General features: G+C 41.7%; 1 protein-coding gene across 6 annotated transcripts; it reads right to left on the bottom strand.

The window, feature by feature from the left end:
* On the bottom strand, positions 1–26,632 carry LOC5565894 (target of rapamycin). Of its 6 annotated transcripts, none has more exons than XM_021848146.1 (7): positions 26,618–26,632; positions 25,284–25,535; positions 24,620–25,052; positions 23,595–24,532; positions 5,499–9,868; positions 4,623–5,444; positions 1–839 (listed from the first exon to the last, which is right to left on the bottom strand). In XM_021848146.1, exons 2-7 carry the CDS (start codon positions 25,501–25,503, stop codon positions 288–290), a joined length of 7,335 nt encoding a protein of 2,444 aa, XP_021703838.1. In that variant the 5' UTR covers positions 25,504–25,535; positions 26,618–26,632; the 3' UTR covers positions 1–287. The 6 variants fall into 6 exon arrangements, with proteins under 6 accessions (XP_021703838.1, XP_021703833.1, XP_021703834.1 ...); XM_021848141.1 differs by lacking the exon at positions 26,618–26,632 and adding an exon at positions 25,648–26,138; XM_021848142.1 differs by lacking the exon at positions 26,618–26,632 and adding an exon at positions 25,703–26,138.
* Between the last annotated feature and the right edge of the window lie 150 nt (positions 26,633–26,782).

Below are 26,782 nucleotides of genomic sequence, written 5' to 3'. Positions count from 1 at the left end.
CTGCATAAGCTGAACCGTATATTTGTTTGTTGTCGTATTCTACAAGCTAAATACAAAATAAGGTTTGGTAAACTTCTGCAGTAATGCTGATTTAAACATTTAACTTTCCCTTGCTTAGGTTCTAATATAATATAGGTGTTTGTTGTTTATTGATTTCGCACAACTCAAATCTTAATAGTCATAATTTTCCCACATCGACAGATATCATAATGGGTGCCGAAAGCAGCACAAGCATTTAGAAATTGATATAATATGTATAATTGCAAACTTAGCACGATTTCCGGTGTCTACCAGAAAGGACACCACCCGATGTAGCACTGGCAGAGGTTTTCATTGTTCGTCGCCTGCCGTATCAACAGATCGATCTGCCGTTGCACCGGTTCAACTGTGTTGAAGTCCTTTCCGGTCAGTTTCTGCTTCACACGATCCACGATGGCCCGGGCTTTGTTGTTGGTAGCTTCGGCCGGATTGGCGATGCAATTGCTGCCCTGATCCACCACGTCTCCGCCTCCGTTGGCTTCGTTCATCCGCAGGTTTCTGGCGTTGATCAGAAGATCCAACGTTTCTTCCATGCTTTCCGTTGTGCTGTCCACGTCGGTGGCATTCTTGGACCTGCGATTCTTGTCCACATCCAGCAGGCGCCAGTTGAGCAATGGATCGTATACGAAAGCTTCCAGCACGGCCATTAGACTGTCCTTGTTGCGACGGAGCACGTGCATGACGCTTTCACACGTCCGGCGGTAGGTTCCCTCGATGCCGGTAACTTCCATGGCGTTGATCAGCATTCGCGTCAAACGGAAGGGAATCTTCTCCGGGAACTTCTCGCGGGTCATCGCAACCTGGAAAGAGAAAGATTGTTATTTTTCTTAAGGTAAACTATTTTTAAATGATATAAACCAAGCTGTAACAGGGTGTCTACTCGTTTACCGAATTGAAATTCCCTGATATTTCCAGTTTTTTTCCGGGTTTTATAAATTAGTTCCAAGTTCAAGAAATACTTTAATTGTATATGACCAAAACAAACTAAATTTACACAATTTAGACAATTTTAAAAAGTGTTTTAAAGTGTATTCACTCTTTTAGACATTTTAAAGCAATGTGCTAAACATATTAAAGCTTAATTCGAATATTCATATGAATTGTATTCAATAATGATGGTGTTCTGTTTGTAAAAGTTCTTTCCATCATCGTGTTTAAAACACGGATAATAAAGTTCCCGTTCAATCGAACCCGATCTGTATAACATTTACAAATGTGGTCATTTAGGTAAACGATTAATTGTTTGCATTTCATTCGAAAACTTTCAAGAGTTCTGCATGAATCATGATTGTAAAAAAATAATTCAAAGTTTAAACAACTTCCAGATTCCAGATTACTTATCCGGAATAGGTTTTTCCGAAATTGAACATTTTCCAATAATTTTAGAAATTGTTCATGAAGCATGGAAAATTCAGAAACCTCTTGCTTGAAAAAAGAGAGCAAACAGTAATCAAAAACCAAATCGAGACCTAACAGGAACCAGGAGAAAAAAGTTTGATTCTTTATGGAATCAGCCCTGACATTTCTCTAAGAATATTTTTTTCTGTTTGAACTTCCTCGAGACATTACGACAAGTAATAGTGTTTGTATTACTGCACTTTCAATGATTTTCTCAAGGAATTTCATTAGAAATAATCTCAGGTATTTGTCCAAAGATCCAGATATAACTCTGAAGATTTCTTCAAATTGAATAAAAGGATAGATATTTTAATTTGAGAGATTTGAATTTTTCTCACGGATTTCATTTAGTGATTATTTCCCATAAAACCACTTCAAGAATTTTCCCTAAGAATTTCTCCAAGAATTTTATTTTGGATATCTTAAAAAAAAACCTGATATTTTCCAAAAATAATCACAGAATAACATATATAATTTCAGATATTTTTCAAGAACATCTCTAGTCCTCAAGGTTTTTTTTGGTGATTTTCCCATTGGTTTCCTAGAACATCGTCCAAAGGCTCCCGTTTTAAACATGTTGCAATATTCAACCTGAAATACCTCCAGGGATTTTTCAGGATTTCCTACATAATTGTCCTTCAGCATTTCTTTAAGGTGACACGGGAGACCTTGTTATTTTCCCCATCTTTCGTCTCACTCTAACAATTATCATCAAAACTTTGTGGAAGCAAATCTCGAGTTTTAGTGAACCGATGAAGCTGAAAATTTATTGGGTTGTGCACTACATATATAGAATCATAGCGATAAAGGAAATTCCACTAACAGTAACTCCTCCAGTAAATTTTAGAGATTTCTCAATGAAGTTTTCCCAGATTTTTTCAAGCATTCTTCCAAGAGTTTTTCGTGAAAAATTTCCAGCAAGAGTAACCTCTAAAAAAACTTGTGTAAGTTGTTTAGTAATTTTTGATAAATAAGGATTTTTAGAAAAACACTTGACTAACTTAAGAGTTATTGCTAAAATTAATGAAACAAAAAGAAACAGATCAATATTGAATCTCTGTGAAGCAACTCCTTGAAAAACGAAATCGCTACGAAATTGTGTAGGAATGATCGGAGGATTTCTTGGAAAAACAGCTGTAGTAGTAACTAATGTGGAATCTTAGACGAACTTTTGAGAATTCTATGGTATTTTTTTATTAGATTCATTGAGGAATGTTGGGAAAAACTGTAATCTTTGGATGAAATATAGAGGAAATTCCAAAAATAAATAATAGAGAAACTGAACCACGAAACACAGGTCGAATATGAAATGTTCCTAATAGATTTTCTGATTAATTACTCGAGGAATTTATGTAGCAATTCTTTGAAGTGAATGTGGACATAATGGCGTAGAAATTCTTTAAAAAATGCCTGAAAGCTTATGAATTAACCTCTGCGGGCTTCTTGGAAGATATTCTGTGGGAATCTTTAAAAGATCTGATAGAGTTACAGCTGGAAAGTTCAGTTGAAGAATCAGTGAAAAATATCTCGAGGAAGTCCTAGAATAGTCTTTGGAAAAAAAATAAAGTAACCCCTAAGGAAATGACTGGAGGTAGTATTATTGAAGTGCTCAAGGATGTCCTGAACCAATACTGGCGACATTCCTTTAAGCATCCTTTGACAAATTGGTGGTAGAATTGGTAGAGGAATCTTTTGAAGAATTCCTGGAGAGAATCCTGTATTAGTCCCTGAAAATATTCCAGATGAATATTCTGGAGAAAACACAACGAAAATTCTTGGAACATTTTCTCTAGAAATATGTGAAGAATTTCTGATAGAATTAGTTGAATAGTCTCGTAACAGGCTCTGAAAGTTTCTCGAGGCCTTAATGAATTTTGCATCAGAATTCACCACAAGCAAGATAGGGAAAAAAATGCTTTAAAGACCATATTGGTTAAAATAGAGACCTTTCATTATAAATAGAGACTTATTAGAGATTTGAATAAAAATAGAGACCAAGTCTCTAAAAAGAAACCTGCCCCCCAGCCCTACATACATCAATCCTATACTGATCAAATATACCTGAAGATATTTGATGTTTAGTAAGACGATTAAGTTCCATACCTGAAGAGATCCTCACTGAATAGCTTAAGTAACGTTATGATAGCGGCACAGCCGATTTTTTTTTTTTTTTTTTAATTGAAGTAATGATAATCTCTGGATTTTGACGCAAAAAATCTTTGTAGTGAACATATTCTACCATGAATTACTACCCCAAAATATTTTCCCTGATTGTAATTCAAATTCCCTGAGAATTCCAGGTTTTTTCCAGGTTGAATAAAATTCCCTGATAATTCCAGGTTTTATCAGGTAGTAGACACCCTGTGTAAAGATCGTAAGTTACTCCCTCCAAATTTGATCATTTTTATCCCCAGATGCAAAACGCAGATCGAGTTGAATTGGGCGGGTCTACCCCGTTTGGCATAATGCCGTTTGGCATACAGTCGTTTGGCATAAAGTCGTTTGGCATAATAGTCGTTTGGCATGATAGTCGTTTGGCATAATGGTCGTTTGGCATAATTTGAAAAAGGAAGATACTGCAGCGGTACAGTAATATGCCGTACCATAAGGTGCGTCATCAAATTCCATGTTCCTTTTTTTTTCAAATGACATGGAATAACTTAGGCGTTGGATATATTTTTGTTAAAAATGCGCCATAATATCCCGGACATAATGACCCCGGAAGTCATGTATGGTGCAATTCCAAAAGAGCTTTATTGGATATTGGTTTCCTTGAAAAAATGATGATAAGAAGTATGTCCTATCACTAACTGACAACGGAATGTACGATCGCGAGCAGTTTATACACACCCCTTTGCTTAATGGAAGGAATTTGATCAAATTCAATGTTTTTCACAATTATGCCAAACGACCGTTATGCCAAATGGCGATTATGCCAAACGACCGTTATGCCAAATGGCATTATGCCAAACAGCTATTATGCCAAACGACTGTATGCCAAACGGCATTATGCCATACGGCATTATGCCAAACGGGGTAGACCCGAATTGGGCTCAATAGCGTCTTGCAAAGCCAATGTTCACCAATGTCGTTGTACCGTTTTGAAATGTTTTTCCTTTTTTGTTGCAGTTTGATCACTAGCGCCACCCTATTACTGCATGTAATGACTCAGATTGAATACTCACCTCGAAGCAATCGCCAAAGTCGATGTGCAGAATTTTGCCGCTCAATCGATCCAGCATCAAGTTCGACGGATGTCGATCGCCCAGTCCCAGAATGTAGCCAACCATCGACATGACCGCAAGGGATCGCGTATAATTCGTTCTTCTATCGAACCAAACCTCCGACGAGGGGCTCTTCAGCCAGAGCAGCTTGGCCAGGTCGTCTCCTTTGGTGAGCTCCAACGCATACTCAAAGACTTCGACCTTTTGCATCAACGTCAGATGGTCGTAATCCGTTGCCATTCGCAACATAATCCGATGCTCGATGTTCAGCATGGTCTTTTTCTTCTCGCGGTAATCTCGAATCAGCGTGTGCAGCGTATCGCAGTGGGGCACCCAACCGATCAAGCCGGAATTGGTGCTCAACGGAATGACTGCGTACCGTTGAATGGTCAGATTCCGACGGAACGTGTCCGGATCGTTTAGCAGCAGGGTGTTCACCAGCCCAAACAGCTGCATCACGCGTTCGTCCTGGCGCAAATCTTCGTGGCCCTTCAGCAGGAACATGTACTCCTTGCCGTTGGAGCCACGGATGCAAAGTTTTCGCGGTCTTTGCTTCGAAGTGATCACCTGGAGGTTCGATTGAATGCTGGCGATTCGGATCAGCTCCTGACCGGGGGCGTAGCTTCCGGGGACGGCTAGCTCTAGATCACGACAGGCTAGCAGCTTAGGACTGACGTATTGTAGTTCTAGGGAGGTAAGCTGCGGCAACTGCCGGGAAATTCGGCGGAATACGTGATAGTACAAATCCCACGCTTGGTTCAAGTCACGAATGTTGCCCGAGTTCTGCGAAAGAAATAACGATTTAGTTACAGTAGTTTACAACATTTTTGAATTTACCTTATAATGTTTGCACCACTCCTGCGCCTCGTTCAGATCCCTACCGTACGCCTGATTGAACGAGGTCTCCTTCAAGGTTTGAGGTCCCCTCTGAAGCATTTGGTGCAGCGGTTCCAAAGTTTCGAACATTCCCTTGATGTTCCGGTCGCCGAAATACAGCCGCGACGCCTCCTCCAAGCCCTCGTGCCACTGTTCGTGCCACAGAATGGCCACGCGGATCAGTTCCTCGCTGCACATGATCGCTTGGTTGACCAAGTTGGACGAATGTTCACCCATGGAGCCCAAGATCTTGTGAGCGGCCTGTCGTCGCGCACTGGATGCCGAATTGGAAGCAACGGTCAGCGGATAGACAAGAGCCTGCGGATGACACTTTCCGATGTCGTTCAACAGCTGGTGGATTAGTTGGCCAACTAGGTTGCGCGGAGTATCGATGCGGGCGATCAACTGAGGGATGACCTGAAGCCATGTGTTGATTTCAATGACGCGCATTCCTTCGACCAGGGCTTCGTACACCTTGGGATACTGTCCGTAGTCGAACCAGAGGGTTAGGAGACGGAGTGTGTCTTGGAGGGAGTTTCCGTGTGACAGATTGATCGAGCGGAAGAAGCCTTCAACCGCTGGAACGGCATACTGCCGAATCATACACTTCTCCTTGTCTCCGCCAGGGTTCTTGATGAGGTCTTCCTGTTGTTTCTGGTTCTGGACAACTTCAAAGTTCATGTAGGCCCAGAGATGCCATGCCTTGTACCAATTAGAGTCGTGTTTGGTAGCTTTTTCGTAGCATGCCAGGATGCCCTTGATGGATTGCTCGTTGAGTCCTTGTAGTTGGTTCTGCCATTGTCCGAGCTTCATGTAGCAACGCGCCAACAGACGACGGTTTTCGTCCTTTTCCTCTACGTCGAAGTTACCCTCGATGCCCATATCGGCGACTAGTCGATTAAGTTGATTGTAAGCCTTTTCTTGCTCGCCAGCTGCCCACAGATGTTTCGCGTAGGCAAAGCTGATGTCTGGTTGCATGAATTCCAACGGATGATCCGGGTACTCCGAGGGATTGTAGCGAAGCAGCATGACGAGGGTCTTCTCGGAAAGTTTCAACGAATCACTCTTGCGACAGAGTGAGGCAAACTTCAGCCACGTTTTGACGTCATTTGCGGGGTGGACAACCAAAGTATGAACCTGCAAAATTCGTTGCCAATCTTCCACCAAACGTTGGCCACCGAGCAAGCGATCCCACCACATTGCCTTGATAGTTTCCTGCCGCTCGGGAATCAGCTTGTACTGAATGACTTCTTCCAATTCCGACAGCATTTGAACGCAAACCATTGCTCCGTACGCGCGTTCGTACGATTCGCCGGCCATCGCGGTCAATTCCGTATCCAACAAGTCTCTCGTATCGTCAATTAGGGTTTGGGCAAGTTCATACTCACCGTGATGCACAGCCAGTACGGCACGATAGAACGACCCGTCCTGCGTGTCCTCCGGGATGAACTTGACAAACTCCTGCATTCCCTCCCAATCCTTCAAACCCCAGGCTGCAGCGGCAGCAAGTCTACCGGCCTTACTCTGTCCTTCGGTTCCCAGCGATTCCCACGTCTCCTTGGTCAGCGTATTCAGCGTTGACCACTCCCCTAGCGCTTCCAAACACCTCCACTGACCAAGTCTCGAGTCCAGATCACCCGGATTGCTCTCCAATTTGTCCTGATACAAGTTCAATGCTTTCTCCCAGCTGTGCAGCTTCTCGTACCACCTCACCTGGACTTTCATTTCCTCAGAAGCGCTCCTGTGTTCCATGGCGTACTCCAGCAGCCCCTCAGCCGCTTCCTTCTGCTGCAGCTTATTGTTGATCAAAATCAACGACTCGAACACGCTCTGATCCTTGTCCTTCATGTTCAGGAACTCTTCCTCCTTGTAGTGCAAAGCCTTGGCATAGGCTCGGCACTCCATGGCCCTCTCGCCCAAGATCTTCGGATCGATCCTCAGCGCATCATTCTCGCAGTGTTCCATAAACTCGGCCAGGTTGAGAATGGTTTGGGTAATTTCCGGAAGGTCCGGCACCATCAGAGCCTGCCTCAAGCTGGACGATAGTTCCTCTTTGAGACTATCGGGCAAATCGGTCCAGCAGCTGACGAAGGCTGCGTTGAACAAATCCTTCAACAGTTGGGGATAGTTTTGGGCCAGGGTTCGGCAGGATCGCAGCGCCGGGCTTTTGGACTCCTTCAGAAGACCAATGCTGAGCCGACGGAGCCACTCGAGCCAATCGTCACGGGACACCCTGCGATTAGCTTTGAACGCCAGCTGGAGATCCGCGGTGGACACGTTCAACTTGCGGATGGTGGTGTCCCCAGCGAGGGACATTTCGCGATTCTTGAACCGAGCTTGGCGCAGTCGGAATTCATCGTCCAGGGCGAGGGTGCTCTGACTTTGCAGCTTGGAGAGGAGTTTGTTGTACTCTGTGTAAGATATTTTGTGCCTGATCATGACCCGGTTGACTAGCGGGACAAAAACGAGGTATTTCTTGCCCAGTTGGATCATGATCGAGCAGAGGGTTTGCAGCGCGGCCGTTTGGAGCTGACCCGGGTGGTTGTCCAGGACGCGTACCAAGGGATGAATGATGCGCGACGAGAAATCGGTGAAATCAAGGATCTCCGCAAGGTAGTTGATGGTTTCTAGGGCTGCAAGGGACACCTGGTAAGGAACTTCGATCGGTTCGAACAGCTTAACAATGGCTGGAATGATCAAGTGAAGATAGTCGTCCAGATTGTTCCCGAACTTCTGCAGAGCGTTGAGGAGCTTGACGGTGACTATTCGATGGGTGGACGCATCGTGAAGGAGAACTCGCAAGATCTGCGGCATCAACTGAGGAAGATAGATCTTGAACTCACATCCCAAAGCGATGGCGATCTTTTCCACCAAAATGATCAGAGTCGGTTGCAAAGGATAGATACTGTTCCAGAACGTTTTGATCAGCTGGAATATTTCCTCCATGAAGCTGATGATGTGCTGTTTGACTATCTCGATCAAAATCGATAGCTGCTGGAACAAAAACTCCTTCAAGTTCATTTCGGCATTGCGAATATTGCCGAGCAGACTGGGTAAGACCTGGGACAAATACGGAACGCATTTGATACCCAAACTTTTGAAGATAAAGGTGATCGCCTGGACAACGCTGGTGTGATGCGAGGATAACGTAGGATCACGAAGGATCTTCATCAGCGTTGAAATGGCCACCGCGGGGTAGTACTCCTCCAGCTGATTGTTCATATTGATCAACATTTCCGACGTGGACAAATCGGTATATTCCTCTGTCTTGCTGTCGGAAATCGAAATGAGGATATTGTTGGTCTGGCTGTCGATCAGGCCACGATTCATCTTGTGCTTGTACGGATCCAAGGCACCGAGCAATCCGAGGACACGGATCGTTTCCCGCCTTACGTACGGTTGCTGTTCGGTTTTCAAAAAGTTGATCAATATATCGATCAAATTGGGATATTTGTGGTACGGTTTGACTGCTTGCCCCGTGGCACTGACCAATTGGCCAAGAGTCCACAAAGCTACGCCGCGCTTTTCCGTTGATCCGGCATCGCTTAGCATTTCCAGCAACGTAGCCAGCAGCTCATCGGACCATTTCTCCAAAACGTTATGGCCGCCATTGACTTCAGCAAGATCGCCAATCGCTCTCAACACATTCAACACCACTCCCGGATTCGATTCAGGCTCTTTCAATTTCGGAACCAAGATCGACAAGATCGGACGCATATAGGAAGATATCAACCTCGGAGTGCTGACTATCAGATGATCCAACATTCTCGCGCTCTGCTCCTTGTTTCTACTCATACCGGAGTGTTCAAGCTCCGTTAGGATCTGTACCATCGTTTTCCTCAAGCTTGGCATCACGTAAGCCGGATTGATGGCCGACAGTCTTCCAATGATGATAATCGCTAGTTCCCTGATTTCAAACACCTCATCATTCATCGTGATCAACAGCGAGCTCAGGAACCATGGTTGCGCCAGCTGAGAATCGAAGCTGTCATCCAAAGATTTCAGCACCCTCAGCCGCACATTCGGATCAACGTCGGTGATACCAACGATCAGAATCTTCTCCAGCACGCTTCCAACGGTCTGGGTGAGGGTTTCCGATCCGTCTGCCGAATCGACCGATTGGAGAGCTAGCTTCAGCAGCAGCGTACAAGTCTGTACGGCTTCGATGCGAATTTCCTGCTGCTCGCTGAGCAGAAAGTGATCGGCGCATCGTTGCACGAACGGTAGCAAGCTGTGTCCTTCGAAATTGAAGGTTCCCAGAGTGCGGAGGGCCAGCACTGTGGTGGGCGTATCTTGAATCTGTTGCTCGTAGAGGCTCGTGTTCATTCCACCTAACAAAAAAATGAAATCGGTTAGGTCAAATTTAGTTCTAAAGTTCAAGAAGGTAGGAAGTTGTTGGTCTGATTCAGAGACATCTATAAAATAAATCAGTTGATTATCCATATTTCTGTCCACATTCATTCTTTTCAAACTGCTTACTTTGACTTTAATAAAAATGTTGATAACACCATCTCTTCTTACGAAAAGCAATTCTAATGAATGTTTTAAGTGAATCAAGTGGTATTTTATGAGATTTCAGTGCACATAATCAGTATTTTTTATCAGCATCTTATCACACTTCTGACTTTCCGCACCACTCGAAAGATTCCAAATCGATCAGTATCAGGGTATCTACTCATTTACAGAAATGAAATTCCCTGAGATTTCCAGGTTTCTCAGGTTTGAAGAAAAACAATTCCAGGTACTAGATATTCTCCAAAATACATACATGTTTAACAAATAGTTCATTTTACACGGCTAATTTTTTTTTCAAAGCACCTAAATTTAAAAAAAAAAGATAAATTTCAATGTACCTATTTTACATTTCAACAAACAAATATTTTATTATCAGTTTGTTTTAAACATGTAAACAACATCATAAGAATAAATAAAAATTTGGTGATTTTTATTTGATTTCTTGAAAAAAAAAATATATTCTAACCAATTGATCTGGAAGTGCCTTAAATCATCAAAATCAGATATGAAGAAAATATGCTATTCTTAAGGGAAAAAACCTTCTGAATTACGGACATCAGTGATACACCCATACAATTTCTTTAGAGGGCGTTTTGTATTTTTTTCAAGATGATACCTTGGAGAAAACGGGTCTGGTAGCGTTTGATTGTCTTGGAATTAAGAATTTAAGATACCTCTCGCCTGAAAAAAACAAACCCAACATGTACCAGAATGAGACCATACCTGAATTTCTATAAGAATGATTTTTTAGAGTCATTTGACATTACGACAAGTATTACTGCTTGTTTTACTGTGGATTTCTTTCACATAAAACTCCAACGATCTCTTCAGGAGTTTGATTTGTGATTTTTCAATAACTTTCTTTAAAAGACATAAAGCTTCTTCAAAATTCGAAATTCATTTAGTTATTTGCCAAAGAAATCTAAAAAAAAATCTATTCATGCTTGCAGAGATATCTCCAGGGAAATGTCAAGGATTTGTGTCAATTTTTTTGGAGGAAATTTTGAGAAAAATCCGCGTGGAATTTGTAAAGAAAATTTTTGTGAGTTCCAAGTATGCCTTGATTATTTCCTACGAGGATCTCTGAAAGAACTCCTTGATGAAATACTTCTTGGGATTTTCTTGATAATATAACTGAAAAACACTCGAATCTTTGTATAATGTCCTACAAGACTTTGTGAAGAAACTCGGAGAGACTCCCTGCATAAATTCAAGTATGAATACAGTAAAACCTCCATGAGTCGATATCTGAAGGGACCATCGACTCATGGAAATATTGAGTCGTGGAAACAAATGCCTTGGAAATCTGTTTGAGGGGACCATCATAGTAACCATGAAATTTTGTTTTCAGTATGGTTCCATGAGTCGATATCGAGTCATGGAACAATGGAACATCGACTCATGGAGGTTTAACTGTAATTAGAAAAATACCTGTAAGAATGGCTGTAGTAATAACTGATGTGGAACCTTGAATGAAGTTTTCAAGAGTCCATGGAGTTTGGAAATATTATTTGAAAAAATATTAGAGAAATCCACAGCAGAGAAATTTTGAGGAACTTAAGAAGAAATACCAGATCGATTTTTAGAGAAATTCTTGGAAAAGTTTATAAAAGATTTCATTGAATAATGCATGGAGCAATTTTCTGAGTAATATCTGAAAGTAATCGAGGATGATAGAATCCCTATAAAAAATGAAAAAATCAGCGTGGGAGTTTTGGTAGGGTTTCATGGAAAAATATCGAAATGAAGAAGCAACCTTTGTGGAACTACTTTATGATATGTGGTAAATCTCCTAGAAGTAACAACTGGAAAAATGTGTGGAGGAAATCCTAGGATAATCGCTGTTATTTTTTTTCAGAGTGATCTATCTGAAAATTACTGGAGGTAATAATGTTGCAATGTTCTACGATTTTTTGACACAATTTGTGAAGTAATTCATTTAAGCATACCTTGAAAAAATTCTGGTACCATTCCTGGAGAAATTCATAAAGGTATTCCCCAAAGAATCTATAGAAAACCTGAAACATTCCTTGAAGCTTCCTCCAGAACTTGTGGAATAGTCAAAAAACATTTTTGTAGACACATTTGCCTTTACCAACTTTCCAATCCAAGCTTTGACAAAAATAAAAATCGTAAACAAATAAGGACTGAACATCTCTAGTAGCGTTTTGATAGCGGCGCAGCCGAAAATTTTTCTGATTGAAAAGATTTTCTGTCACAAAGAGGACATATTCTATCCTATAAGGTACCGCGGGGCAAGTGGGTAAATGGGGTAAGTGAAAACAATTAATATATTTCACTGAATATGTGAATAAACGTTTTAAACTCATGCGTAAACCTTTGAGGCCATTGCGAACATTACGATAGGTAAGAGATTTCTGAGATTTTTCAGCTCTTATTGCATAATAGAGCGAAAAAATGTTAACCTGTCAACTGTTACTCCGTAACAAGTTGCCGGCGTACAATCTTATTTTAAAATTTTCAGTGGAAAAAAGTTGCGGAAAATAATTTCCAGTGTTACTTCTTAGTTGTCCTCTGTGACAGTTTCAAACTGCAATAAAAAAAGTTTTAGAATTAATTCGACGTATACCTAAAAATAACTAAATTTAAACACCGTCAATTTCCTTATCAGGTGGGGCAAGTGAAAAGTTTATCATTAGAGATTGAATTTGTGTTTTCTCCTTTAGTAGCTATGGCTAAACATGGTTAGCAATTATCATAGAAAAACATAACGTGCTGATAATTCAAGAAACACTATACTCAAGCGTTAAAAGCTATTAGAAATCATGGAACTTCTCTAAAAGATGTTGCCAAACATTACAATATTAATATGTCTACTTCGGGCAGCCAATTACAGGGCTGGTAGCAGTTGGACAGCAAAATAATAGTGACTTTAGTGACCAAAATGATCAAAATAGTGACCAAAAAGTGACCAAATAGTGGCCAAATAGTGACCAAAAAGTGACTTCAAAACTACAAGTATTGGTCATAAAAATGGCTAGAAATAAAATACGTTCTATGTGTATATAAACCAATCTACTGCCCATAACTGCATATTTATCATATTCGTCATTTTTGACAATTGGGTTGACAAAAATCACAGTTTTTTGTAGCTTGATCGAAAGAGCACATTTTTCTAAGTATGACACAATTTTATTGCACTTCTGAAAGGTATATGATAAAATTGTGAAACTTTTAACGTAGATTCAGAATATGTTAGAAACTGGATACCCCTTTCGTGTTAATACCGTGGAGAGTAGAGTGTTCATACCGGGACAAAAAATTCAGGGCTTTAACAAATTTCGGGATTTTCCGTTTCCCGGGATAGTAGTTCTGACACCCCGAGAATCTCGGGTTTCCCGAAATGTATGTAGAATTTGATGAATACCACTTAACTTCAATAAAAAACAATGACATTTTTCTTATTAGATAAAATAGAAAACCATAATTGAAAAGAGTAATTATTTTCAAGATAAGACCAATGTACCAAGTAAGAAACACATATTTTTATTTGTCTAGTTGCAAAGTTTTAAGGCAAAGTAGACCGTCATTGAAATTTGTACTGGGCATCGATGATTGTGGCTAATTCATCTCACGATTGCGAAACAAAGAAAACCGCTTGGTTTTGCACTGAGATAACTGAAAAAGTATCAGCATACTTTCTGCATGTAAGCGCAAGTAGTGATACTTTTTCGAATCAATATTACTTATGTTGACTAAGTTTTATCACTTTGAAATTGCGAGCTGCAAAATCAACATGGCATGCAGAATCAACGAATGACGGGCTACTTAGCTTCAATGCTTTTCTCTTCAACATTTGCCATTTTTGTAAGCAAATATTGAGAAAGCTAATTTGAAAGTACATCTAAACTTCGATCAATAATTTTCAGTTATTAACTTTTAGCACGATATTCTACAATACCTTCAATTATCTTTAATTGTTTCTTTTGTTCTAAAGTTTTGATGAGTTTTAAAATGTCTGAAGCAAATTGCTTAAATATTATGACTTAATTTTTCACCATACTTCTATTGTCCCATGTGGAATCCAAGCAAACAAGATACTGACATGTGTTTATGGGCAGTATAGAGAATTTGAAAAAAACACTAGCAAACCCATAATAAGTCAAGCTAAGTTTTGATTTTTATTAAGTTACATCAACAGAATGCGAAAACCATATATGATATATGATTTGTTATAGTTATTGGAAAGCTACATTAGCTTTTCATTTCATTTGAATGAGTATTGTATTGTTAATTGTATTGTTGTATTGTATAATAATGTATGTATGTATTTATGTTATGTTGTTATTATTAAATAAATAAATAATGTATTATTGTTGTATTGTATTACACTTTGTATTGTTGGATTTGTAATTCAATTTCTATCAAAATACTTTATTTTTATTGAACATTTTATAAATCCCGGGTCCCGGCACTTCCCGAGACAAGATTTTTGTCCCGAATCCCGGGACGAACAAAATGGCCGGGAAATGAACACTCTAGTGGAGAGTCATCAAATGATAAACAGTTTCAGTCAACTTATTGTTATCTGTGAGTATGTTCTAGAAAATTTAAAAGTTGTTTTGTCACATTCAGCCATTCCATGAAAAACCGATCTAGTGGGTCTCCGAATTCCGTGAAAATTTGCTATTTTGTTCCTTATCCGAAATAAGGATACACGTATTTTTGGATTTTTTGATTAGGGTGACCATTTCCGAAATAGGGTGACCGCGATTTTGCAAAATTTTTATTTTAAAAAAAAATTATAACTTTTGAACCGTTCGACCGATTTTCGATCTTTTTGGACGAAATGAAGGCTAAAGATTTTGACTTTCCAGGAAAAATATAAAATTTCACAAAAATTGTGTTTTCTACATAAAAGAAACTCAATAGTTTCCGTTTTTTCGTGTTTTGAAGGCCTCGGGATCAAAGGGGCTATCGCTGTTCTCATTTTTTCTTAAAAGTTCAGCAAATTTTACGTATACTGTCAAATTTTCAGCGATGTATGTTTTTTAGTTTTTGAGATATATTTTTTTGAAAATAAAAAATCAGTCATTTTTTATCGTCACACACTGTAGGTCTCAGCGCATTAGATTTTTAATGTTTAAAAAAATTATAACTTTTGAACAGCTTAACCGATTTCCAATCTTTTTGTATGGAATGAAAGCTTAAAATTGCGCTGAGATCTAAAAAAATCTAAAAATAAAAGACAACATTTTGGCGACAATCGTGAATGAATTTCAAACAAGTCTGAAAAAAATCCTGATAGAATTCAAAGTTCAAAAGCTAAATTCGTGGCAGAATGTCTGTAAAATTAAACCATTTCTTCCAAATAAACAACAGTAAAGGCCCAAACGCAATGATAGCGGAACGGCAACGGAAAGCGGAACCGGTTCGCCAGCATGGATCCACCATCTCGACTGAGTTGTCAACGAATGAAAGTGAACTGACACTGAGCCGACAAGCATGTTATAGTTCATGATAAGAATGTATAGTTTATTTGTTGGAATTTCAAATACAAATTCCTAAATTATTAATAGTACTCGCTTTAGAAGTTCTGTACGAGTTTCTGAGAAACTCTTTGAATTTTTTGGTTTTTATTTCTAACCATCTTATTTTTCGGAGGATTTTTGATGATGTTTGGAAAGGTAACCTGCCATTAATTTCATACTCATCAGATCACGAAAAAAGTGACTTTAGTGACCATTTTCGTGAAAAAAGTGACTTTAGTGACTTTTTGTTGAATATAGTGACTTTTTAGTGACCAGGTCGAAAAAAGTGACCAAGTCACTAAAAAGTGACTTGCTACCAGCCCTGCAATTAAAAGGAAGACGTTGACTGGAAAGTTGCAATATTAAAGAACACACGGAAATCTCGTGGAATGTCTATGTAAAGCTAGTTCAGAACGTAAAAATGGGGTATAGGTCTATCCACATAAAAAAGATTCTCAATACGTTATTAAAGGATTCCGTTTGATTTCTCCCGAAGAGTTATCCGAAGTCATATCCAACTTTTTCAAAAACAAATAACGAGCGGTGGAAATTCTACAGAGCAGAAATGCAATTGCTGTCCTATAATGTAAGAACTAACATTGGAAATGTTGCAGTTATAATGTTGTCGAATCATTTCAACTAACATAACTGAACAGAAGAAAATTCAAGTGAAAAGAATAACATTTTCTTTGTTTACATGTTACTTATGTTATTGTTCATTGAGAAGCCTTAAAAAATGTTAAAGCTAATAGAAATCCTGAATATAACTGTTTGTTTTTGAATTTATTGTTCGAAACGGTAAACTTTTCACTTGCCCCACTTTTGAGACAAGTGAAAAGTAAGGAGACATTTTTCAAAAACTTTTTCTGTATTTTTTTTTCGATTTTTCATAAAATCAATTTTAGCATGCTGCTTATATTTGGTGGGAGTCAAGCTAAAAAATATACACGACCTCATTTGTTTCAATTTAAAGTCTCTAGAATTTGAAGAATCTCAACTATGCGAATTCCATTACCCACTTGCCCCACGGTACCTTATTACTGATTTAAAATAATTTCCCTGATCATGGCTGAAATTCCCTGAGAATTCCAGGTTTTTCCAGGTTGAACAAAATTCCCTGATAATTCCAGGTTTTCCAGGTAGTAAACACCCTGAGTATGTCGAGACGGATTTCACCATCGTATTGAAGTGGCTTTCCGGCCACCCCCGCAAGTGGAACACCTACATAGCCAACAGAACGTCATCGATTTTAGACACCTTGCCTAGAAAGCACTGATCATACGTCGCTTCCAAGGAAAATCAAAGAGATGGTGCATCCTGTGGATTTCTCCGTTGGAGCTTGTCGATCATCCGCTTTGGTGTACAGAGCCCTCGTGGCTGTCAGATGATTCTTCTACGTGGAACCGAGACGTACCAGACGAGGCCTACGACGAGGAAACACTGGAGCGCTACCAATCGCTTTAGTCCTCCAGCCACTAACTACGTCATCGAAAGCGAAATTTTGGAACGTCGATCCAATCTCCCTGCCGCCTGCTGACAGCTCGCACGTGTGTGTCGATACCAGGGGGGTGACATGAGCCAATATTTACCAACCCAACATCAATTCCACATGGCGTCCAGTGTTCTTGTTTTGATTATTTTGGGAGGGACAAAACATATGTTTTTATGGGTAAGAGACATCAATGATGCCTCGCTGATGCGTAAAACATTAAACAAAATGATGAACTAATGAAAAGCGTCATTAAATACGACGATTCAATGCGATATGTTTAATTGCCAGATTCTAGCACTAGCAGCGTATGAGCCGTATACTCTAAAATCAGGAGCAAGGTTAGGGCAAACCGACCAGAAAGTGGGTACCAAAACCCGAAGTACCAAAACGATGTGAGGAAGAGCCGAAATGTATGCAAGATGACAGCTGTGTCAGTCCCCTGGTCGATACGTCAACAACTTGAGATGTTCGCTCAGTTTCCGGAAGTTCTTTTCGATGTCCGCCAAGGAGATCACTGGATACGATCTGAACCGTAGCAGTACGTCGAACAGATCTGCGTTGATGTTCGGAGCTTCCAGCATTACGTCGTTGAATGATGCTTCAGTCGTGGTAGGTGATGAGCTATCAAATACTACTCTGAGTTTGGTAGTGATGCTGTCCTCTTTAATGACGCCGTGGTATGGCAGATAATATGATTTGGAGCATTCCTGCATGAATGACAGGTAGCGTTGCTTGAAATCGTTGTTGCTGTCGAATCTGCGTTCCATGCATTTTACCGTCTGGTAGCGGCGATCAACGAGTTTCTTAGTTTGAGATTCGTGTCATCCATTGGCAAACGGACGATGAAGCGACCTTCCTGTGAACGTGTCAGAGTGGGGTTGAATGCTTCAACCACTCTGTTGAAAGGTTTCGCACATTTCACTACAGAAACTGCAATTTCGGTTTTGGATGGCTTTGATCTTTTGTAAATGGTATCTGCTGGGATAGTGTCCAGTTATTGGACCGGTGTAGATGCTGAGGTCCCTTTAGTTGAGACCAATGAGTTTTTGTGTTTGTTTCGAATTGATTGTGACGAATCTTTTGGACTGATTCGCATTGCAAACTGTTTTCTAATTGGATATAATTTGACTGGACAACCAGCTGTTCAGTTCAATATTTAGTGAGCAGTTTGATATGCCAAAGAATGGCTCAGGACCAATAAATGTATGGAATGGATCCTGGCTAGCTCATCGGCAATTTCATTATCCTCTAGACCCGTATGCCCCGGGATCCAATATAGTTTGATTCTATTGCGGATGGCTAGGGTTTTTAGAGCAAGAACACATTCCCACACTAATTTTGAGTTAAAAGTGTAAGCTTGCAAAGCATGAAGAGCTGCTTGGCTGTCGGAGAAAATAAAGGGTGTGGCATTTCTGTAATTCCTCTTTACGCTGAGCTGCGCACATTCAATGAAGTTTCAGTTACATACAGTTTTCAGCCTGAAAAACTGTAGGCCACTGTCCGAGAGGGACAGAGATTTTAGTTCTTGGTCCGTGCACTCCAGATCCAGAACGATTGTTCATTCTCGATCCATCAGTGTAGAATTTGATTGAGCCTGGAGGAATACTCGGTCCACCTTCTTGCCACTCTTGGCGAGAAGGAATGAACACCGTATATGGTATGTCATAATTCACAACCATTTCCATCCAGTCACTGCATTTTTCTACAATTGGATTTATAGAAAATTCGTTTAGTACCGTAGGTACCGGTTAAATCACCTGGCAGAAGGTTTATTGATCGTTTTAGCCTCAGAGCGCTTTTCTCAGCATCCAGCTTTATGAATTGATCTAGCCGGGGCAGATTAAGCATTGCATCTAAGGCAAATGAAGGGGTTGGCTCTAGCCGTAACTTCCCTTTTTTTTGCCACCAAGCAACGGAAGCGTAGGCTTTTCTAGGCCGAACAATGGTTTTATATATCCACATGATCATATTAGGTTTTAGGCCCCACTTCTTTCCACAGGTCTTCGAGCAAACCCACAGAGAATTGAGACCTTTATTTACCATGTTTTGAAGATGTGTGTTCCAATTGAGTTTAGCATCACGCGTAATGCCAAGATATTTGATTTCGTTTGAGCAAACCAATTGTGTTTGATTAAGGAAAAGAGGTTGCAGCTGTACCTTTCTGCGCTTTGTGATAGGAACAATCGTAGTTTTTGAAGGATTTATCCCGTTTCTCTTTCAGACACCAGGAAAGTGTGTAATCGAGAGCTGATTGCATTCTTGCAAGGACAACGCTTTCAAATTTGCCGCGTACAATGATGACAACATCATCAGCATAACCAACAACCTCGAATCCTCTGTTTGCCAAGCTATTAAGAAGATCATCCACCACTAGAGACCATAGCAAAGGTGAAAATAGAGGAGTTGAGGACACCCCTTTGTGGCCATGACAGTGGCGCACGATCCGCTCAACTCGGATGAGATTCGGCGATTTGCTAGCATAGCATGTACCCAGGTTACAAATTTTCTCCTATGCATTGCTGACACTATAGAGGAATAGGAAGCGTTATCGAATGTACCCTCAATGTCAAGAAATGCCACGATCGCGATTTCCATGAAAAGTTTTCTCGATCTTGTTGACTAGCATGTGTAGTGCTGGGATCGTAGATTTTCCACTTTGGTAAGTGAATTCCATAAATTTTGAATTTATGAACTCTATGAACTTATCGGTCTGTAAGCTTTGGGATTGGTTTTGTCTTTTTTCCCGCCTTCGGGATAGAGACAACTCGAACTTGACGCCAGTCATCTGGAATATGTCCTAAGACTAAACTGGCCTTAAAAATCTCTACCATGGGAGAAATAAGCGTTTGCTCCTCTTTGTGGATAAGCGCTGGGAAAATTCCATCCATACCAGCTGTTCAGTTCGACAACAGTCGACCCGAAACTGAAGCAGCGGCGTCTGGCAGTGGCAGCGGTATGCACAACGAGAGCTCCGCCCATCCAACCGATGACGACAACGATGACGATCCGACACCGAATCATGGTGTTATAAAAGCAAGGGCCGAACTGCGCAACGGAGTCAGTTTTTGTTCACCCGTCAGCGTAACAACAGTCGAGCGTGAAGTCCCGAGCCGTTATCCAGCCGAAGCCGAGTTGGCGAACCGTGATCGTCGCGAGCAAACCGAACTCGACTGCCAACGCGAGTGATTCGGTTATAAAACCGAATGCGTGTGTGACGCAACGATTAGTTGCACGCGAGCCGCCTTACAGTGCGAATCCGAAAGTAGCCGTCTGCCGGCTGAAGAATAAGTTGAAGAAGAAAGTAGTTTTGTAAAAAGAGAAGAATGAATACAGTAGTGTAAATTAAGTCTTCTTTCGTGTTTGATTTCCGACCACCCCACATCCAGTGCCCATCCACCCAATAGTTTTGAGTTGATTTGGAAAAAATATTCACTCGAGTCGCTAAGAAAAAAAATTCACATATGGAGTTACTGGTTGCTGCTAGCTAGAGGGTTAGTCCAGCTGAACCGGATCGCGGCTTCATGAGGCGAAGCCCAGCCAGCGTCGGAAGGAACATAGAGTCCTTCAACCATCCCGCTCGGTTCTTTGAGGGAACGCGAGCCACTCAGTTCTGCCAGTGCAGTGCAGTCCATTGCCGTCCGGTACATGGATTTGTTCAGCCGGCAGACGGCTACTTTCGGATTCGCACTGTAAGGCGGCTCGCGTGCAACTAATCGTTGCGTCACACACGCATTCGGTTTTATAACCGAATCACTCGCGTTGGCAGTCGAGTTCGGTTTGCTCGCGACGATCACGGTTCGCCAACTCGGCTTCGGCTGGATAACGGCTCGGGACTTCACGCTCGACTGTTGTTACGCTGACGGGTGAACAAAAACTGACTCCGTTGCGCAGTTCGGCCCTTGCTTTTATAACACCATGATTCGGTGTCGGATCGTCATCGTTGTCGTCATCGGTTGGATGGGCGGAGCTCTCGTTGTGCATACCGCTGCCACTGCCAGACGCCGCTGCTTCAGTTTCGGGTCGACTGTTGTCGAACTGAACACCAGCAGATTTAAATGGCTCAAAGGATCTCACTGCCCTTTCCACCCTTGCTCGCGTAAAGACTGAGTCCCATGACAGGAGCTCTTGTTGACCAGAGACGCCATGTCTGTCGCCATTAGCGTTCACGCTCGCTTCAGGGATTGAATCAGGGAAGTGAGTCCTCAGCATTTCACTCAGTGTTTCTGTGGGATCCACAGTGAGCGAACCGCCATTCTTTCGGAGAGTTCCAAGACCATTGGAGTGGTCTTTCGATAGTTTTATGAAGTCTGGCAGCTACGGGAGTCTTCTCAATGCTATCACACATGAGGACCCACGATTTCCGCTTAGCTAGCTTTATTTCCTTGATGTGATCTGTCAGAGCCTTTCGGTATAGGCTCCAATCAGTAGAGCGTTTGGCACGGTTGAACTCCCTCCGTGCAGTTTTCATGATGGTTGTTCCACCAAGGAACATCTCTGCTCGACCTAACAGTCTAGACAGCTTTTTTGATATGCATTAAGAATTTTGGATTTTATAGAGTCAACTCTAACTCTAATACTGTTTTGATATTAGGATTTATGATATTGCAATAGTTAGACTCCCTTCCCATTCAAAGACTATGCGTTTGTGGTCTGACATAGATATTTCATCAGAAACATGCCAGTTTGTTATTTTGTGGGAGATGGACTGACTACATAAAGTCAGATCCAGCACTTCCTGTCGTATGGCGTTTTCATATGTAGGCTTGTCACCTGTGTTACATATGTACACAGGTGACAAGCCTACACATGAAAGTTTTTTGAGGATAGAAACTGTAAAAGGTGCTCCTCTCGAGGATTTATATTTGTACTTCCCTATACAGTGTGATGCGCATTCGCGTCACATCCGATGACAAGGGGAATGTTTTTTGTTTCACAGAAGGAGGTTAGCGCAGCAATCTCTGGAGGAGGAACATCTTCCGCGTCGCCTGGGAAATACGCCGAGACCATGACGATATCAGCTTTCCCCCTAGCGGTAGGAACCTCCACCCTGACTGCTACGATGTCGCGTTTAATGAATTCCGTAATTGAACAGAATTTAGTTTGGGAACTTTTTACCGACAAAATTTGAAACATTTCGAGTGAAATCTGTCCCATACAAAGTAGTGTCCAAAATTTGAAGCTGTCCGGGACTCGAATCAAAATGGTACTCCTTTTTTACGATGTCTCCACTGGGCCATTTTGTGAACGCTGTGCACGCCTCGAGTGCACCGTACCGCTTCTGCAGAAACTCCAATCGATGTCGATAATTTTCTGCGCCCACAATGATCGGGTTTCTCTGTCAACCTTCTCCAGCAGTATGTGGATGAGCCACGGATCCCCCGATTCAAACTTGTTGCCGAGAGCCTTGAGCTGACGTATAACGTCGTCGGATGTCACCAGCTTCTTGAGGGAGGTTAACAGTTGTCGATGAATTCTATAACCAGGGCAAACACCGTATACTTCTTCTTCTTGTAATGCGTCACGAGTGTTTTCCAGGCTTCACTGATTGGAAACGAACTGACCATCTTCTTCGCTTCGCTATCCAAATACGACAGTAAGTACTGCATCTTCAGCGAATCCTTTAGGTCCGTCCTTCTGTGGATGGTACTCACGAACAGGTCCTTGAAGGAGTGCCAGTTCTTGCGCTCTCCTTTAAACACTGGAATGTTGAGCTGAGGCAGCTTCACGTTCAGATGGTGATCCTGATTCGATACCTGTTCGGCAGCGGGTGCTGCACAGGGTTGGATTTGATGCATGATCACAGCTTGTTGCGTTTTGACGAGCGCTCTGATTGCATCCCGCAGGTCATTAATCGATTCTCCGGTTCCGGCACTGTAGTTGGATATCCGTCCTGATTATCCTCAGGGACCGCCGTGTACAATTCTTTGGCCTTGAAATACATATCGTCGAACTGCAGCCGACAGTTGAACTCCGACGCGACGTCTTGCGAGTTGCTGGTGTTCTCTTCGATCGAGGTCTAAAGTGCGTCGAAGTTGCCAGCAAGTTCTGTGAGCTTGTCCTTCCGCTCCTGCACCTCCTCGTATGTAGGATTCCGGGTGCGACGGGTTTCTACGACGGACAACTCCCAGTTCACCTTTGCGAACAGAACCTCTCTTGATATTATCTCAGAAAGGTTACAGTTTATGTTTTCGGCATTCGTATCGGAAATCGTGGAATGATCTTATCGAAAGTGTCAGTGAATATTGTATTTTATCTACCTAACATTCCTCGATGTTTCAGTCTTTTAAGGGGAACATGAATCGAAGCCAAACTTCTAATTTTCAAAAGCACATATCTGGAGTAACGAACACCTGTTTGAGGTGAAAACTTAATCGCTTGGTCACCACCAGCTAGTGATCAATCCATTAAATTTTCAGCCAAATGTGAGAGAGATAACTTGTACGAGTGAAGATTCATTCAGAGTTTTTTGCAGTGATTGTGCAACTATTGGAAATTTGAACTAATGACGATCACGATCAACAACTCCCTACCTTTAAATTTAGAAAAAAAAAAACATACCTTGAGGCCGCCCGGGTATAAACTGCGGCAATGGTTTATTCATCAGCACGCAGGACAAAATCTTCAACAGTCCGCTGGTAATTTCCTGCCTCAGCTGCGGCACATTCTCGCTCAACTCGTGTAAGCACACCGTTAGCCCTGTGCTCAGTCCAGTCGAAAGCATTGGCAAGATCAAGCTCTTGACATCGGTTGTAATTGCACTTTTTAACGCATGACCCAAGAGGGTGATGCACATGAACACCGACGGATCGACGCAGACTTTCTTCTTGCTTGGGGTTTCTTTTGGAGGCAGAGCAGCCGTGATCACCTCGATGATCCTGGTCCTGAAGGGGGCAATATCCTTCTCGACTGCCACGGCGATATAGCCAAGCGTGACGAACGCCAGATTCCGTTCCTTTTCTTTGCTCTTAATCGTTAGGATAAGATAGTTGACGACAGTTTTCAAATGGTTATTGACAAAGTCTCTGCGATTGAAGGCGGCCAATCGAGGTAGAATGGTCAGCAGCGACTGAATCACGTAGGGTGACTTTGAATTGCGTTGCTCAAGCACTTTCTGACAAATCAATTCGTAGTTGTCGTTCGTCAACGCTCGGCAGATTGCAGACTCCTGAATGGAGCTATTCTGGCGGAAGAATTTGACATCACTTCCCTCACTGGTACGAGACGCTCCAGAGCTATGTCCTCCACCTAGCTTGTCCATGAACGGGACACGAATCCGGGGGAAAATGCTGTGACCTTCATCCGTGTGCCGAGACCTGCGATCGACGTTCAAACCTTCCAACTGCATGTACTTTTTCTCCCAGGCTGCATTTGAACATCGTAAGATTTCATTGAACACAATTATTGCTCCGTGGATGCGATCATCTCGGTTGAAACCTTTCTCGCGGGAAGGAAGCTCCCTGAAGCATTCCATTGCGTTGTCGTAACAGTGGTTGTACCTAGAAATAACGAAAAAGATTATATGTGTATAATTCTTCATTTCATGTATTATAATTAAGTAAGGTCTGAGATTAAAGGTAACATACCATTGTGGATTATTATTCTGCTTGGTTCCCTCTCTCTGCGAAGTGACAATCAATACAGCCCGCAAGGCTTGACCAGCTCCCTCCCGAATCATCGGCTTGGGATCCTTGATGGCGACGAATATGTGCTCGAAAAAGCTTCCAACTTGCTGGTAGAAAAACGTCGGCATGGCCACGGCCAGTTCACGCAGCACCAAAACGGCGGCATGGCGTTTGCCCTCGGTTCGTTCCTCCATCAGCCACTCGAAGGCACGTTTGATGTCGAACTCGAACGACTCGGCGCCCTTGGAGCCGGGTAGCAGGGCTAACTTGACGAGCACCTTCGCTGCCAGCTCCATCACCGAAATGTCACTCGACGGAAGCAGATTCCGGAGATTGTTCGAATAACGGGAAATCTGAGTCGTCGTGTTGACCACATCGCCACTTATCAAGCAATCTGTAATAGAGAATATTGTACATCATTTGATGTAAATTTTGGAAAACTATACGAATACGAAAATGGCAACTTTGGCAAAGAAAGCTCTCAGTTAATACCTGTGGAAGTGTTTATAAAAACACTAAGCTGAGTGTAGATAAGAGAAGAGAAATAAAAGCAGGCTCTGTTCCAGTGAAGGCGTTAATGCCAAGAAGAACTAAAATTGATCACTGTCAAGTGTCGAGTACTTACTAATGGCCAGCACGCCTCCTTTCTTGTCGTTGATGTCGGCACTGGACAACATCTCAAAAATGTACTGGTTGAAGTCCTCGAAGAACGCCAGCAGATCATCCTGCGGAATCTCGCGCAGTTCCGTCTTGACGTACAGCGACAGTTCCTGGGCCGCCTTATTCTGTGCATCCTTGTTGCGGCTTTTCAGCCCACTCACGAACTGTAGCACCACCGTCGACATGATCGCAATTTAACACATACAATCACTAATAACTAAGAACAAAAAAAAAAACACTCGCAACAAAAATAACGCTACCGAAACTACTTTCGATCTATCGAAGCGACGAACTGTTTAGTAAACAACCCGGCGCTTCGTGTTCTTGACCTTTGCCAACGAACAGCCGGATAAAAACAATCGACGAACAACCGTTCCCCCCACCCAAAAGTCGATGAAACCGCCGAGCAGTAGCGCTAGCACTCCCGGCCGAAAGCACCACCGATGGCGCAGGTGAAAAATGCGCTTTCCGACGCGAATTTCACTTTTTCATGAGGAATTCCACTTGATTACACTGCATCGGCACAACATCTAGGTTTTGCAACACTTTTCACACGGTTTTGGCATAGTTTTCTACCAAAATTTACGTTATTTTCGCGGATTTGCACTCGTTTGACACTTTGGGTGCGCACAATGTTTCAAGACTAACAATTCAAAAGGCCTCAAGTCCAAAATGTAAACAAATCAGGTTTTTGCTGATTTTAGTGTATAAGAGCTTATTCTTTCTGAAACATACAATAGCCATACAAAAATATGCATGAATGTTGAAAAAACTACATTTTTCTAAAAGGCCCCATCTCATTTTCCGCTAATCAGGTTATTTATCGCAAATGCGGCCTTTTCCTAAAAAGGCCTCATTTCTATATTCGACTGAAACCGAGTTGAGGCCTATTAAAAAAAACTTCAAAATTGCAATTTAGAGAACGAAAAACGGTTCAATTTACTAAGTAGAAGTAAGTTATGCTACGGAGCGATTACGCTTTGTATTATTTTACACAGCGCTTGTCGCAATGGTGAACATGATCAAATTTTCCATCGGGTTCCTGTAGACTGATGTATTTTGTTTCACACTACCTTATAATACCTGCGTCAGCCTGTCTGTACTTCACTAATTATCGGCAAAACACGATTTGATTACAATTGCATGAAAAATAACGTTCAATTGCAATATTGAACCAATATTTTCTTGACGACAAACTCGCGTAGCACACCCTATGTTCATGAATGACGAGGGAGTAAATAAATCACATATTTAATCGACCGCCCGAATCTTTTTTTTGCTGTAGAGATTTCCTTGTACCTTACTTCACCACTTAACACTCTTCTACACTTCAATTTTCTTATTTCATCATCAATTTTGGATGATTTTCAAAAGGCCACATCACAAGATGATGAAAAAAGAAGCCACAACTAGAAGGCCTCAACACATGTTAGAGTAAACAAAGGCGTCAACTCACTGGCCTCA

The sequence above is a fragment of the Aedes aegypti genome, chromosome 2 (genome assembly GCF_002204515.2).
Source record: "Aedes aegypti strain LVP_AGWG chromosome 2, AaegL5.0 Primary Assembly, whole genome shotgun sequence".
Classification (NCBI taxonomy): Eukaryota; Metazoa; Arthropoda; class Insecta; order Diptera; family Culicidae; genus Aedes; species Aedes aegypti.
This window is presented reverse-complemented; position numbering and strand designations above follow the sequence as displayed.